The following is a 16792-nucleotide window of genomic DNA, read 5'->3' as shown; positions in this document are numbered from 1 at the left end:
GCCCAAGAGTCTGAGCGACCAACCATCATGTAAAAACTCCTCTCTAAACCAGAATAGTGTCTGTCCTCGTGGAGATTCTGGTTTAGTGGCAAAATAGGCATGAAACCAAATGCAGAATGAAATATGCAGTTTCAAGTAGTAAGTGCCAAGGAATTAGAGACTAACGGAAGTGACTTCCTAGATGGGAGTGGAGCAGTCAGGGAGGGCTGGCATGGGGAGGAGCCCTGCAGATCACAGACGGGTGAAGGACGAGGGGCTGCTGGAGAGAAGCAGGTGCAGAGGCTCTGGGGGCAGCCACTGGGAAGGATGGTCCCAGTGGCTCGACTTACCTGCAGGAGTCTGAGAACCTTTGCACGGCGTGCTGAGCAATGGGTTTTATTTGAAGCATGATGAGGGAGCTTTCAAAGTTTTGCTTTTATATTTATGGAGTGTTTGTCTTCCCTAGAGATGCTTTATCTGCAGACGTCTCATGTCTTACTTACCTGGTGGCTACTCTGCACGGCACATGGGAGTCCCTCAGACACCTGTGGTCAAGGGTGATGGTGGCTGCATTCGATTCTGGTTTGAGTGTCAGATAGACAGCCCGTCACACCCAAACCTTGAAGTTCAAGTTGATGCTCAGAAGGTTAGAGGGACAGAGTGTGGGTGGTGATATGAGGTACTTAGGATGATGCCCATTTTACAGATGAGGAAACTCTGGTATAGAAAATGGTGTTTGTCACAGTTATCCGTGTCACATCCAGGATTTGTGATCAGATCTGCATACCGTGCTACAAATTGGCAGTTTCTACATTTAGTTTACCACCTGGCAGCCATCACACTTTCTTCCCCATGGCCTAGAGCTGTGCTGCCCAGGATGGTGGCCCCTAGCCACAGGTGGACATTTAAGTGGATTAAAATAAAAAAAAAAAACATTAAAAACTCAGTTTCTCCGTTGCACTAGCCACACTTGAAGTGCCCAATAGCCTTTTGTGGCTAGTGGCTACTGCAGTGGATAGCACAGATGTATGGAACAGTTCCACTGTCTCAGAAAGTTCCATCTTCTGGACAGCGCTGGTCCAGAAACTTCTTAACTTGCCCTTTTAAATGGCAGAGGAGTTCCACACAGAGTTGTATGTGGGCAGATAATTTTATCCAGCTTCTCACAATTTTCATCCAGAGCCTATGAAATTCAAATTTTGTGAGCATATTTTATTGTTTGGAGATTGTCATTTCCTAAAGGGCAGAGATTGTGTTTTTCCTCTACGTCTGGGAAGAGTCTTAGTTCACTAAATTTAATAAATGTTTGCTGGTGCCAATTACTGTAGCTCACGAACTCTGTGTAAGACCAAGGTAATGTCATATCGGAAGTGACCTTTTCTATTTTCCATGCACTCTCCATTGGTGTTTCCTAGTGGATAGTGGAGGAATCTGGCATTTCTGGACAGACTTTGAAGTTTGAGAAGTTCTCTGTCAGCGTGAGGGTGGAGAAGTAGATGCCACACAGCACATTCCTTCTGGGCCTGGCACCAAAGAACTGTGGACAAACTTATGCTCCCCCAAGGTTAAGTTGCTAAGTTAACCTAATTAGTTAATTAGGTTAATTGTTCCTCGGGGAGAAGGGAGGGATGGGGTGAGGGAGGAGGCTGGCTGGGAGCTTATTTTTTGTATTTCTACTCATTCAACAAGCATTTACTTTTTTTTTTTTTTTTAAAGATTTTATTTATTTATTCATGAGAGACGGAGAGAGAGAGAGAGAAACAGAGGGAGAAGCAGGCTCCCCGCCGAGCAGGGAGCCCGACGCGGGACTCGATCCCAGGACCCTGGGATCATGACCTGAGCCGAAGGCAGACGCCCAACCATCTGAGCCACTCAGGCGCCCTCAACAAGCATTTACTTGAGCCCTATAATCTGCCAAGCACTGCACTAGACACTGGGGAATAGAGACGAAAACAAGAAGGTCTCTGCTCTTGAAGAACTTAGAGACATGTGAAGTTTTATTCTGCGTGGTCAGTGGCATGACAGAGGCATCACAGGGACTTAGGGCACAGAGGAAGGGCAGATCACCTCTAGCAGATCATGGAAGGTTTCCTGAAGGAGTGATGCTCTGCCCACGATTGTAAGAGGCTCAGAAGCAGAGATCTCTCCCAGGAAGGGTGTCCAATGAGGGTTTTGAGTGGAGAAGGAGTTTTCTAGAGAATCAGGGTGATCAGAACAGATACCTAGTTAGTGTAGGTTTGCCTTTATTTATTCATGTAACTGATCTGAACTCATGGCAAGATGGAAGAATCTGAGCTAGACTATGATCATTATTCTCATTCTGAATTTGAGCCAGAGTCGATGAGTTTTAGAACACAGTCATATGTGAGTTGGAGTTAGTAGAATGCCAGAGAATGAGGGTGATTCTAAAAAGAGCTTTCACCAACTGTTGCCGTGATTCTAATGTGGATTTTTGGCATGCCTCAGGAGAGCTGCCGGGTTTGGGGCTATAGTGGGAAATGACCATGGAGAGTGTGGGCAGAGGACTGAGCCAGTTGATCTGTGGCAGCTTGTGTGTTGGGGGGAAGGAGTTGGGGGAAAGGAGGTGGGGCAAACTACAACAGACAGAGAGGCAAGTCTGGGATTGTGCCTTAGGAGCATTCTCACTAATTCTCACACATTAAATTGTGCAAGAAGGACAGACATTTCCAGCCCATTTCGTCCAGGACAAGATCCTGGTTTTAGACATTGTATTGGTGGGGGTGCCTGGGTGGCTCAGTTGGTTAAGTGCCCAGCTCTTGATTTCGGCTCATGTCACAATCTCAGGTCATGAGATTGAGCCCTGCGTCAAGCCCCATATTAGGCTCTGCGCTCAGCAGGGAGTCTGCTTGAGATTCTCTCTTCCTCTCCCTCTGCCCCTCCCCCAGCCCCCTCCCTCTCTCAAAAAAATAATAAAAACACATTGTACTTGTGGTGGTCAGTGCTTAACAATGTCACTCGCCCCCCCCACCCCCCAGTGGCTTCCCCTTTGATAGGCAGGAGTTCCTCTGTAGGTAAATTAAGGTAATGACAGATATCCTACACTTTCTGAAGGTTCATGTTAGGCCACTTGGTTTTTACCAAAAAGTTACATTAGTACCTGTTTTTGCTAATGGAAAGAAATCCAAAGAGGATTTTCACTTTTATGAAAATAGTTGTTACTGTACTAATGTACGTCTTTCCAACTTTGTGAAAGTGGAATATACTCTCCATTTCATGCCATTTCCATTGAGGAAAGGTTTCATAGCTTGCCTACTTTTGAATAGTGGGGGAAACCTTATTTAGTTTATATCATGGCAGACCTGAACTCTTCGCTAGCTACAATCTCACCATATCCTATGTGTTTCCTCTTTTGTCCTCAAATTCCTTCTAAATAGCTTTTCTTCTGCCCACATTCTGTTCATTTCTACCCTCTTGTCTTGCCTTTCTACTTTTCTTTCCTCTGCAATACCCTCTTCTCCTTCTCTCTCTTCTTTTTAACAAATGTTACCCATTGTTCCCATTGTTCAAGACCCAGCTTAAGCCTCATGCAGTCTGTGAAACCTTCCCTACCTACTGTAGTGCATGCTGATCTTTTCCTTTTTTGGGTTTTCACACTTTAAGTCCAAATCCTGTCATCTAACACTGAAACTTATGGTGTTGAAGAGTGAGAAATCACTCTGGAGACCACGTAAAACCTTCACCTTGACCCATTATCATCTTCTCTTGGAGGAAGACATTCCAAACATTTTTTTATCAAAAAGACAAATCTCAACAACGTCAAAGGATAAAATGCTCATAACCCCTTACCTTACTACAACAATCTTAAGTGTTGCACAATTCCTTTCTAGTCACACATATTGTTTTATAACTCACAAACCATTTTATATTTAGTTTTTGTCCCATTTAACGTTATAACCCAAACATGCCCTACATGTCTTTACAGTTATTGTAACAGAAGCATGCCTTCCCTCCTACTGTAATATGATTCTATCAAAGCCACTTTCCTGATAATGGACATGGGGTCACTGGCTCTGCCTTTTCAAATGACATACATGTCGCTCTTGAGTCCATCTCCTCTAATCTCTGAGAATGGGCTCAATGATTCCTCCCTTGCTCACTATTCTCTGTCTTCAGGCACCTTTTCCTCTGTCACCAGGGAGCTCAGTCTTTTCTGTCCTAAAATACGTCTCAACCCTGCTGTGAACCATTCTCTTTGGCCGCCATTTCCCAAGCAGCTCTTTCTTTTCCCCTTGTTTCCCCTTTATCCTCGCCACTTCAATGGAAAGTCTCTCTTTCTCTTTTTTTAAGATTTTATTTATTTATTTGACAGAGAGAGAGACAGCGAGAGGGGGAACACAAGCAGGGGGAGTGGGAGAGGGAGAAGCAGGCCTCCCGTGGAGCAGGGAGCCCGATACGGGGCTCGATCCCAGGACCCTGGGATCATGACCCGAGCCGAAGGCAGACGCCTAAGACTGAGCCACCCAGGCGCCCCTGGAAAGTCTCTTTTTAATGACCACGTCATCAAGTCCAAAGAGATTTTCTTAGTCCTTGTCATCCCTGACACTGATCATTCCCTTCTGAAGCTTCCCTTCGGGCCTTTGGTGACACCACACTTCCCTTGTTCTCCTCAGCTTTCCCTCAGAGTCCTTCTGCCTTTTTCCACTCCCTTTCAGCTTTTCCATGATGAAATTATTTTCACAAGGGCCTGTCCTCAGCCCTCTTCTTTTCTTTTCTCCTGTCTTCCCAGGCACAGTCATTCACCCTCACATCTGCAGCTAACAACTCTGTGCAAATGATTTCCGTATCTGTATTTTGAGCCCTACCTGCCTTATCTTCCAAACCTAATGCTCACCCTCACCACCTACTGCTTATGTTAATGTTGCTCCCTGGGTGCTGGCTGAACTCCCACAGCCAGCCACTCTGCCCTTGGGGATCCTTCTGCCTAACCCAGACTCTCCAACTGATTTCTGTTTATCTATCCTAACATGTATGGCTTCAGACCCTCTGCCCTTGATCTTAGCCAAAAGGCCGAGAAGCGATGGCTTCAGAGCCTCTAAATCGTCCACTGTTTATTCTTTTTTCTCCTCATATTTATCAGTTAATTTAAGATCCAGAAAATGTCTCATCTATTTTCTAGTTTCCATTCAAACCCACGAAGTCTTTATTTAGAAAAAATTTAAATAGGTGGGGTGCCCGGGTGGCTCAGTCGGTTCAGCGACTGACTCTTGGTTTTGGCTCAGGTCATGACCTCAGGGTCATGAGATCGAGCCCAGCGTGGGGCTCTGCACTGAGCATGGAGCCTGCTTAAGATTCTCTCTCTCCCTCTTCCTTTGTCCATCTCCCTTTGCCCCACTTGCCTGTGCTTTCTCTCTCTCAAAAAATTTAAATACAGAAGTAGCACATGCTGGTGTTAAAAATGCAAACGATGTAATATTATAATCAGATGCATTAATATAGAGAGTAAAAAGCAAATGTTTCTCTTCATAAAAGTGAACATCCCCTTTCATATATTTACTCCCCAACCCCTCTCCAAATTCTGTGATACACTTCACTTTTTTAAAACAGTGGATTTATGATCACATTTTTTTCTCATTAATGGCATTACACAATACAATGTCTTGCTTTCTCCCTGCCCACATGTAATGTATAGATTTTCCATGGAACAGAATAGGAAGTCCAGAAATAGACCCATACAAATGTAACAATTAATTTTGAGAAAGTATAAAGTCAATTCAATGGAGAAAGGAGAGTCTTTTCAATCAATGGTGATGTAACAATTGACATATGCAAAAAAAATTAACTGCAACCCTTATCTCACAAAAATATAAAAGTTGACTCAGATGGATCATAGTGCTAAACATAAGAGCTAAAAATTACATTTCTAGAGGGAAACATAGAAGAAAATATTTGTGACCTTGGGTTGGGTAAAAATTTCTTATGTAGGACACAAAAAGCATGAGCCAAAAAAATAAAGAAGGAAAAAATAAAAATTGGGCTTCATCAATTTAAAAACTTCTGTTTTTTGGAAGATACTGTTAAGAGAATGAAAAGACAAGTTACGGAATAGGAGAAAATATTTTCGAAATACTTATCTGCAAAAGGATTTGTATGCGGGATTTATAATGATATTTACAACTTGATAATAAGAAGACAAATGATCCAATTATAAAATGAATAAAAGATTTGAAGAGACACTTCACCAAAAAAGACATAGCAATGGCAAGTAAGCACATGAAAAGATGCTCAATGTTATTAGTCATTAGGAAAATGCAAATTAAGACCACAAGGATATAGCACTACACACCTACTAGATTGTTCAAATAAACTGACAAAAGCAAGTGCTCACAAGGATGTGGAGCAACTAGAACTCTTATACATTGCTGGTGAGAAGGTAAAATATTACAACCACTTTGGAAGACAATTGGGCAGTTTCTTATAAAGTCAAATATACAATTATTACATAACTTAGGAGTTTAATTCCTAGATATTTAGGAATTAAATTTCATTTAGAAAAATGAAAACATATTGTTCACATCAAGCTCTAGAAGCAAATGTTTATAGAAGCTGAGTTCATAATGGCCAAAAAACATGCAAAACAACCTCCCAAAACAATAAACTGAAAACAGCCAAAATGTCCAAAATGGATAAACAAATTGTGGTACATCCATTAAATGGAATACTAGTTAGCAGTAGAAAGGAACACATTACTGATACATGTAACAAGGTGGATGAATCTCAGAGACAGGATAAGTAGAAAAACTGGACACAAAAGGCTGCATACTGTATCATTCCATTTATGTGACATTCTGGGAAATGCAAAGCTATGGAAACAAATTAAATCAATGGTTATTAGGAATTGGGGTAGAGGCAGGGGATAAAGTGCTAGCTGGCATAAAGGAACTTTTGAGAACCATGCAAAGGTTATATATCTTGAATATGGTGGTGGCTATAGGAGTTCATACACTTTCCAAAACTCATGAAAGTGTAAACTTTAAAAAAGGTGAATTTGATCTGATTGAATTACTGGACCGAATTTACCTGTTTGAAGTAAGCCTAACTAAAAAACAACAACAACAAAACCCAAAACAAAACACCAAGGAAAATAATAAATCCAGCAAAGAGAGAAAGGAAAGAAAGAAAGAAAGAAAGAAAGAAAGAAAGAAAGAAAGAAAGAAAGAAAGAAAGAAAGAAAGAAAAAGAAAGATTAGCAAAAGCATATCTATATATAGAATTTTCTATACCAGATGGTGAGCTGCTGATTTTAAATTTTGATAGATAAGGCCAAATTGTCCTCCAAAATGGCTATACCAATTTATACCTTCACCAGTAGAATCTGAGAGTGCCTGTTTCCCCATGCTATGGCACAAATGGATATAATCAATTTTTTAAAAGTTCTGTCTATTTGATGGTGAAAAATGTTATGACCCTGACACTTCAGGCATGCACAGTTAAGCTCTTATCCTAATTGGTCTCTCTCTACTTGCAGTCTTTTTTCTCTCCAAATCATCTTATATATTGTTAATAGAGTAATCCTTCTTGTGCCTGGTTCTAATAATATCTCATGAAAATTATTAACGATACCCTACTGCCTACAAAATTCTGTCCAGACCCCTCAGCCAGATATTTGAGTCCTTGTTCTACCCCAGCCCCTGCTTTCTCTCTTCTCTATGACACTCTTCTCATTTTTAGCAGAAAATGTTGACTCAAACCTCTAGTTCAATGGTTCTTACTCCCTTTTCTTTCCAGCTTTTTGGGGGTACAGTTGATACATCACATTGTGCAAGTTTAAGGTATACAATGTGATGATTTGATACACGTATATTTTAGATAAGGTAGGCATAATCAAGGCTGTCATCAGAGGAGAAAGACTGAGGTTTGAGAGTAACCTTTTCCCCAAGATGACAAACTTCTATGTGAGAGAGCAGAGCTCAGAACTTAGCTATTCTGATTTCCAGTCTGGGGCTCTCCGTTTTACCCCCTTCTGCCTTCCAGCCATCTCCAACTTTCAGGTGGTCAGTCTGTCCTTCCCGTTTCTGTTCTACTCCTCAGAGTGAAGGGGCCCAGGTCAAAAATACAACTGGAGGCTTCCATAGCATTTGCTGAAATATCAGAAAGTTACATGCCACACAAGCAACCTATTAAATATTACTCTCCTCCTTCCCTGACTGACACACCTTCAAAATGACCTGGTAGGCTAGGTTCAAAAGCAGAGGGGCACCTGGAGGCCTCAGTCGGTTAAGCGGCTGCCTTTGGCTCAGGTCGTGATCTCAGGGTCCTGGGACTGGGTCCTGCGTTGGGCTCCCTGCTCAGCCGGGAGTCTGCTTCTCCCTCTGCCTCTGTGCTCTCTCTCTCTCTCTCTCAAGTAAATAAATAAAATCTTTAAAAAGAAAAACAACAAACCAAAAACAGAATTCCCAGACTCCTTGAAAGTCTGAGCAGTAGTATGGCAGCCAAGTCATATGAATATGAATATGGAGCTTGTTTCACCCTCTCTCCCCACTCCTGGTTCTTGGCTTCATTCCCTTGGGCTTCATGGGCTCATCTCACCCTACCTGCATGTCTGAGTTCCCTTACTCCCCTGCAGACAACTACCCACGGCTGCTCCTTGGGATCAGACACACCTCGGCCCACCCACCCTTTGGGAGGAAGAGGCCACAGAGGCCCTGAAAGTGAGCGTGGGGCCAACTGGTAGGGAATTCTGGGCTCCTGGGTACTGAGTGGGCTCCTGGTGGGGTGTTCCTTTGGCTTCTCAGACTCCTTGTCCTGTGGGGAGAGGTGCAGTTGGAGGAGGCCCACTCTGGGGGGGGCCTCCGGTAAACTGGGCCCCATTGTGCTTAGGTCTAAGGGTGGCACTGATCCTAACTCCCTCCCCAAATCAGACAGCAAACCTTTGGAGGACCCAGGCTAATTCTCCCCCCTCCCCCAGAGATTGTATTTTACTGGAAAACAGGAGATGGGAATTCTAGCTGAGGCTCAGCCCTAGGTAAATAAACTCACTTCCCTGGTTTGTTTCGTTCTCTATACAATGAAAATTATATGAGATAATCTCCAAAATCACTATTTTAATCTTCTTTTATATCCCCCCCCGCCCCCAGCACTAACAGGTCATAGTATGTGCTCAGAAGTGTTTGCTGGATTTATTTTTTGCATCATTTGGTATGAGTACCCTAAGACCTTGTCTTAATCTCTTCTCAGACACAATTTTGTATGGATGCACGTGTTTACATATGTATGTGCCCCTACCTTGTACCACTCAGTCTGTCTTGGACTTCTAAGTCACACAACCCCCTAGCTGGATGGTTCGAGGCCCAGAAGACATTTTCTTAGACACTCAGGCAGAATGCATTAAATCCTGACAGAAGTAACATTCAGTTTTATGTCTTCAGAGCTTGGAAACTAGGAGACCCTAGGGGTCTTTCTATAGAGAGTTGGTGACCTTGAGCCATTTCTAATATCTCAAAGTTGCAATTGTTATTTCCCATTGATGTCAATCCCTTCTTAATGGATTGGCCAACATTTTATCTTCTTTGAGTTGGCTGAGAATGGAAAGGGAGCCTTCTTCCTCTGATACCCCGGATACTAGTGTAGGTGGGAGATTCCTGGAGGCTGGGCCAAATCTGAAAGGTTGAACCACTTCACTGGGCAGGTGGATACTCTGGTTCAAGTCAACAAATATACAATGAGGGTTTACTGGTGCTATGGGAATCCCTAAGCAGGATGACACCATCTTCGAACTTCATATTAATTTGGTCAGAGAGGCAAAACATAAATTCATAAAAGATAAAATAATACAACAAGACAGGACAATTTAAGAATCACCCCAAGGCAGTGGTTTGTAGTCAAATGACATGTTTACACAATGAGTTCAGAGGATGAAGAAAGGCGTGAACAAGAGGTCCCAGATCTCGGGCCAAGGTATCCCAGGCCAGACATACCTGAATAGGCAGTGTTTTCACAGGGGAACGCACCTGGAGATTATGGGCTGAAGGCAAGGTTTGCAAAATCCTCTGGAAGCTGGTGGGGAATCAACTGTTAAGAACATGGGACTGTTTATGATGGGGAGGCATAATAAAGTACAAAGCAAATTAGGAACATCAACAAGGCTATCTTTAACCTTTATTCTCAATTATCTTCCTTGAAACTAACAGGTAGGTACTTCTAGGAGGGTGCCTCAGCCTTCTTCAGAGGAAGGGCTATTACTGATTCTCCAATAATTTCACCAGAGGGTAAGTTGCCTGGGCCTAGCAGGGGAACGGGACTGGAGAGCAACCAGGGACCCTTTTACCAACGAAGATGATTCACATTTCCCACTAACCACTATAGCTTCCCAGGCAATAAGGTAGTGTCCCCAACTCGTATCTTTAGTCCCCTGCGTGGTGCAAGCCTTCTAAGAGGACGCAAAAACCCAAAATTGCCAATTCTTGTTCCAAGACCCTTACACCAGGTGTCTTCAGAGTTAGATGCCTGGCACGTAGCAGTTACTTGACAAATGTTAACTCCCTTCTTGGCTTTCCTCGTTTCCCCTCCATTCCCAAACTCTGACTCCCCAAACGCTTATCCTCTGACCTTCTCTCTATTGCCCAAGAGAGCTGCTTTCCCTAAAAGGACCTGGAAGTGCGTGGTTCTTTCCAGCTCTGCTGCAGTTCAACCGAATTCAATTCAATCAGCAGGCACCTACTAAAGGCCTACTACGTGTGGGGTTTGCGGGCCTCCCAGGTCCAGGGTCCTATCCTTCCTTAACGACCCAGACAGGAGGCAGAACCTCTAGAGGGAGAAAGGATGGGCAGAGCTGTGTGCGCGCTTTTCCCACCTCCTCGACTGCACGTCGAAGGGAGCCCGACCTTTCCTTTGCTTTGTCCCCTCCGCAGCCCCGAAGGCTGTCCTCCGAACGCAGGCGCCCCACTCACACCTGCTGCCCCGCGCAGAATGGAGCAGAGCGAAGCCAGGCGCCAGAGGAGGAGCGAAAGGCCCGCGGCTCTCCGGGCTTGCCAGGTTTTCCGGCTCTGACCCCTCCTCGCCGGCCTCCCTCCCTCCGGGCGCCCCCGGGAGCGGAACGCGCGGGGCCACCCGGGCGGCGGGCCCCGGTGTTCCGTGCGGGGCGGGGCGCCCCAGGCCTCCGGCGCCCCCTCCCGGGAGGCGGGTCCTGGGGCTGACCGGGCACCGGCCCCGCGCGGCGCAGCCTCGGCGCGCCCGAGCCCCGCGCTCGCCGCCTGGCCGCCCCGCAGGCAGGCGCCCGGCCGGCCGGGAGGTGGTGCTCGCCTCCCCGCGCCCGGGGCCCGCGCGTTGCCGAGCAGCGGCTCGGAGGCTCCGAAGGGGGCGGAGCGGCGAGGCGGGCGTGCGGCTGGCGGCCCCTGTCCGCGGTTCCGGCCCCCGGCCCGCCCCCGCCTCGCCGGCCTCCCTCCGCGCCCGTGCGCGGCGCCCCGTCCCAGCCGCAGCCACAGCGGCCGCCCCTCCCGGGCCCGAGAGCAGCCGAGCCGCGAGGCCGGGCCGGGGCGCCGGCCGGGACTGCCGGGGGCGCGGCGCCGACGCCGAGGCGCGGCCATGGAAGGGAAGACCCACGCCGGGGTCGCGCTGGTCCCGGGGCCGAGCGGCCGCGGGCCTTCCGCCCGCCGCGCCCGCCGCCTCCGCCGCCGCCCGGGGCCGCTGCTCCCCGGCCTCTGGCTGCTGCTGCTGGCCCGGCCGGCCTCGTGCGCCCCAGGTAAGCACTGCCGAGACCCTCGGGCCGCGACCCTGCCTTTTTTTATTGCTGTTATTTTCAAAAATCCTGCTTTCCCCGCCCACCCTCTTTTATTCTCCACCGCTCCCTAGCCCTCCTTTCTTGAGATGATTTTCCATTCTTCTTGGGCCCAGCAAATAAAAGGCACGGCGAAAATAAAACGAAAAAGCGAACGGATTCTGGCCAGTCTTGCTCAGGGTCTGCGAAGCTCTCCTGTTATTCACGGAGCCCGAGGCGGGTCTGTGGCTTCTCCAAATGTGCCTTTATTTTCTCTGCAAAATTCAGGCACTGGAATTGTATTTGTGCATGGCTGTTATCAGTGTGGTATATCAAATGTTTGGGAATACTTCATTGTAGGGGCGAAGGGGTACATTCGGTGTGTGGGCTTTAAAAACAGTGTTGCATTACTCTGAGTAGCTCGGCGTCCCCCCGATGCAGGCAGGCTGGCGGTGTCCCCCAGTGCACCAGGACACAAAGAACATTCAAAGAAAATCTCTTGGAAAGCGTCCTGGCCATGGATCTTTCCAGGGAAATAGCTACTGCTTTTACTTCTGCAAAGGCATCAGTACAATAGAGTGGGAAAATATTATGATTCTTCAGTGTCAGGGCATGAAAGGAGTAAGGGTTGTTTTATAATAGATGCAGTTTACTGACTATTCGTCTGCATGGAATTAAGAGGCATCATTTATGAAGGCGCATGTGGGCGGGTTTTGTTGCTGAAATGATTTAATTCATACTGCTTCTCAGAAATGTTTATTTGTCCACCCTGAGCATACCCACAGGATGGTCTGGAAACCATCTCTGAGCTGACACGCTGGAAACCAGTGATTGCCCCAGCACACACCCTCGACCGCTTTGGGGGCAGAGAAGGAGAGGTGGGATGAGCCGCGCTAGGTGGATAGCTGCCGCACGGTGAACACAAACAGAGCCATGGAAGCTCCTCCAAACCCTCCCTTCCTGGGAGCAGGGCCAAAGGACTGCCAAGTGGGTTTGGAAGGAAATGGAACACATTTGAAGGTGTCCCTTGGACATGACTGTGGGAATTCTAACCGGTGCCACATAGGGGGTGGTACAATAGAAACACAGGAAAGGATGTCGGGGATCTTAGAGTGGAACCACTCCTCTTACTCCAGAGGAGACTGATAGGGAATTGGCTTGGTCAAGGTCACTGGCTAGTTGGTGCAGACTCATCACTTTTCCATTAGCCCCTACTGCCCCATGACCTAGGGCTTATACACACCTGAGGCCTCCACAAAGATTTCCCTTAGCTGGGTGGAACCCTGGCTCAGGGAGCCCCCCCCCAGAGCTGGGGGTGACAAAACAGATCTCTTGCGGGCAGTGTATGGAGAGTGCCAACAACTTTGCCTAACCTAGCGCCTCAGGTCCCAGTCCCGCCCTCTGCGTGTTCCAGCCCTGCGTGTCCAGAGGAGAGGAGACGGGACTCAGGGCTTTGTGTGAGAAGAGATAATCCTGAAGAGTGCCCTTGGCTTTCATCTGCAAAGAAAGCCCGTCTGATAGTAATGGACTCATCTGCGAGGGGACCCGGCACACTAATCGTTTCCATTTACTGAGTGCTTCCTCTGTGCCAGAGGCTGCATTTTATAGACGCGATCCAGTCCTGTTATGAGTTGGGCACGATTAGCCCCATTTTACAGATGAGGAAACTAAGACTTCAGGAGTTTCGGTTAATTTGATTCCAAACTCTATGCATTTAACGTCTGCACGGCTTCTCCATGTGAATGTGGCCAACTGGATATACTGCCGATGTTGTGGAGAGAATAAGTAATTCTTTTGATAAATTTAAAGTATACAGTGGAGCTGTTTGCACTGTCCCTCTGTAAGTTTCTTGTCTTTAGAAGTTGTTCCTGTTTCCCATCAGCCCCCAGTACAAATATTCACTCTGGACACATGAAATTCAGTATATTTCTGCACTAGAGCTGACATCACAGAAGTGGAGACTTCATCCTTTAGTTGATTTGTGTATTGGGCTCCTCTGGTTTGTACAATTACTTCTAGGCCAAGTAATAGAATAGCAACTGAAGAAGTGGAGGGCACTGGGTCTGTCCTCAAGGATCCAGTTGGAAACCCAAAGCCGGTGCAGATCCTTGCATGGACTGTTCCTTAGAGAAAAACATCTTAAAGGTGGCCCCTGACCCATTTCTTGAAGGTTGTGAGGAGTCATAGTGGTGGAGGGTAGCTTCCTGATGTAGGAGACCTGGGCTGGTGAGTGCTGGTTGATCCTGGGAAGAGGTTGCATTTCATTTGGCCCACGTGTTCTCTCTGTGCCACTAGGACCCTCTGGCTCCCAGTCCTGAGTGTTTTATTTTTTCGCCATGGGAGTGGGGATGGGGGAGGCTTTGCTGAACCCTGCCTTGGTGGTTCTGTTTCTGAAGAGCCTGATTCAAAAAATGGCATGTCTTAATCCTGTGTGGGATTTCCTGGGTTAGGCAGCAGTCCCTTTCGAGGCTGGCTGAAAGTGATCTCCTTCAGCAGCCTTCTCTTTCCTTGTTAACTTTTGTTAAATGTGTCCACCTTTCAGTGGGTCCCCTTATTTCAGTCTTCATTTAAATTTCTGTGTTTTATTGATTTCTTGTCTCTTTCTGTTTCATTCAGAATCTTGAATGTGCCTTTTTTTGTTTGTTTAAACATTTATAAGTTTGGTCTTGACTGTTCACTGTTGTGGAAACAACTTGTAGTACTTTGGACTTGCTTTTGATTGTATTTTTTAGACGATCCTACATCCACAATATAAAAAGAAAGAATTGTGCTCCATTTCTTCATGGATAAGTCTTTCTTAAAAATAATAGCTATTATGAAATTGATAACTTTGCAGAGATTTTGGAAATTACTAGAAGGTACAGACAACAGATACCCATAATCCCACAACCCATAGATAGCACTGTAAATAGCTTTTTCTTTGTTAACATTAAAAAAGTGAACACTGAATTATATGCACAATTGCATTTGTTACTTTTTTCACTTGATATTTAACTTAAGCATTTTCCTATTCATTAAATATTGTTTGAAAACACAGTGTTCCATCCTAATAATTTCCTTAATTATTCTTTTATTATTTCCAGCTTTTTTGGCTGTTAAAATAATGCTATGATGAATAACTATGTAGATAAGGCTTTGTATTTATGTGTGTGTGTGTGTGTGTGTGTGTGTGTGTGTGTGTGTTTAGCATACATTTCTAAAAGGGGAATTAGAATGCAGTTTAAATCTAAGACCCACCAGGCTGAATCTTTGCATATTCAGTGCGCTGGGTGCCTACGAGGTGCTCTGTAAGTGGTTGTTGAATGAATTGACTTTTTCTGTAAAGCTGTAGTGCTGAAATAAACCTTAGCAATTTATGCAGTGGCCTGTTTCACTTCATCAGCAGCAGCATTGGATATTATTTTTAAAACTCTTGTAGAATAAATTTGTAATCCACTGCTTAAGTTTTTTTATTTTGGGTTGGCTATTTTTGGTTTATCTTGTATTTGTATTCTGTGAATTCTCTCTGTGTTTTTGCTCACGTATATGTTGTGGGTATGTATTTAAATCTTTATATGTTAAGGATAGCAACCGTTTCTCTCCTATTGGTTGCCTTTTCCCCCTTCCAATGGATTTTCTTTTCAATTTTATATAATTTAGAAATTCAGAAGTTTTGATTATTTTGATTAGCAAAATCTGCTGTTCTTCTTTTTGTAACTTTTTTCATTGCATTTATTCTCACGGCATGTTAAATTTTTATCTTAATGTCCTTATTTTATTATTAGCCATTTTGAGGTGAACATTTGTTGTACTTTTTGAGTGGTTTAGTATCCTATAAACAAAGACTTTCAATGTTTCAAAAGTGTGATCCCCAGCCCTTCTGCATCAGTATCACTAAGGGATGGGGCAGGTGCTTGTTAAGAATTTAGATTTCTGGGACTCACCCTTGACCTATATTAGAATCTTCGGTGGTGGTGCCTGGGAATCTTCATTTCTAACAAGCTCACAGTTGATTGTTAGGCACTTTAAACTTTGGATCCACTGATCCAGAGACTATACACCCAGTAATTGAAAATTAATAGCATTTTGGGGACACACCGCTTAATATCTTGCAATTGTCTTTTCATGATGAGAACAATTGATTTAAAATTATGATGTTGCAATTGTTTTTTCTTTTTCTTTTTTTTTCCCTATCTTGCTGGCTTGGTTTTCTTTGGGTTGGGAGTTAAAGGGCATAGAGGACGTCATTTTAAATTCTCAGTCCTGGCCACTGGGGAACAGCGGCTGCCATCTTTGTCACGAAATGCCTCACTTAATCCTGAAAACAGAACCCAGCCAGGGAATTGTTAAAATTCACCAGGGACCCGGGAGCCACAGATTTTCTATCAGTGTGCCCTGGGTGCTAGAGGCAGCTATTGATTCAGATGGAAGATGCTGCTGTAACTGATCTAATTTGTTTCCACGTTGTGACCACCCACCCCTTTCATCTGCAGCTCACAGTGACGTGATCTCTTTCTTGTGCTTAAGCAGCATGATTTGTTGGAAGGCTCATCGAACTGTGAGCTAGCAGACCCGAGTGAGCTCTTCTCCGCTGATCACTTGCTTTGTGACTGTGGACAAGTTACCTTGCTCTGGGTTTCTTCATCGGTGTCAGAAGGGGTCCCTGAGATTATCTCTGAATTCCCTTTTAGCTCTTCTATTTCAGGTTATATCCACATGTTGGATACCTTGGAATGCACTTGTTATAGACAGCGACAGTCCTGTTTCTGTTGAATGTTTGTAGCACTGTCTGCCTGTCCTGTAGATGTTCTAGCCCAGTGACTTGCTGAAGGCAGTTCATTCAATTCTTTTTTTTTTTAATTTTTAAAAAGATTTTATTTATTTATTTGACAGAGAGAGAGAGAGAGACAGCGAGAGAGGGAACACAAGCAGGGGGAGCGGGAGAGGGAGAAGCAGGCTTCCCGCTGAGCAGGGAGCCCGATGCGGGGCTCGATCCCAGGACCCTGGGATCAAGCAGCCAAAGGCAGACGCTTACTGACTGACCCACCCAGGCGCCCCTCAGTTCTTCTTGTTTAAAAAACAAATCTTCCTCTACTCTTCCCTGGTGCTTCCCCACTCCTG

The 16792-nt window shown here is 45.4% G+C and overlaps 1 protein-coding gene across 1 annotated transcript in view; it reads left to right on the top strand.

The window, feature by feature from the left end:
- Positions 1 to 505: 505 nt before the first annotated feature.
- The window catches only part of KIAA1549 (KIAA1549 ortholog), a 142473-nt gene continuing 126186 nt past the window's right edge, over positions 506 to 16792 (top strand). Inside the window, exons 1-4 of the mRNA XM_028106217.2 lie at positions 506 to 625; positions 1395 to 1471; positions 8564 to 8667; positions 10848 to 11677. Of these exons, the coding sequence (XP_027962018.2) occupies positions 506 to 625; positions 1395 to 1471; positions 8564 to 8667; positions 10848 to 11677 (1131 nt within the window). The remainder of the gene's footprint in view (positions 626 to 1394; positions 1472 to 8563; positions 8668 to 10847; positions 11678 to 16792) is intronic.

The sequence above is a fragment of the Eumetopias jubatus genome, unplaced genomic scaffold, assembly GCF_037043125.1.
Source record: "Eumetopias jubatus isolate StellerSeaLion01/CBP00866 unplaced genomic scaffold, mEumJub1_p1.0 scaffold_14, whole genome shotgun sequence".
NCBI classification, from domain to species: Eukaryota; Metazoa; Chordata; class Mammalia; order Carnivora; family Otariidae; genus Eumetopias; species Eumetopias jubatus.
Note: the sequence above shows the minus strand (reverse complement) of the source record. Positions and strands in the feature narration are given on the sequence as shown.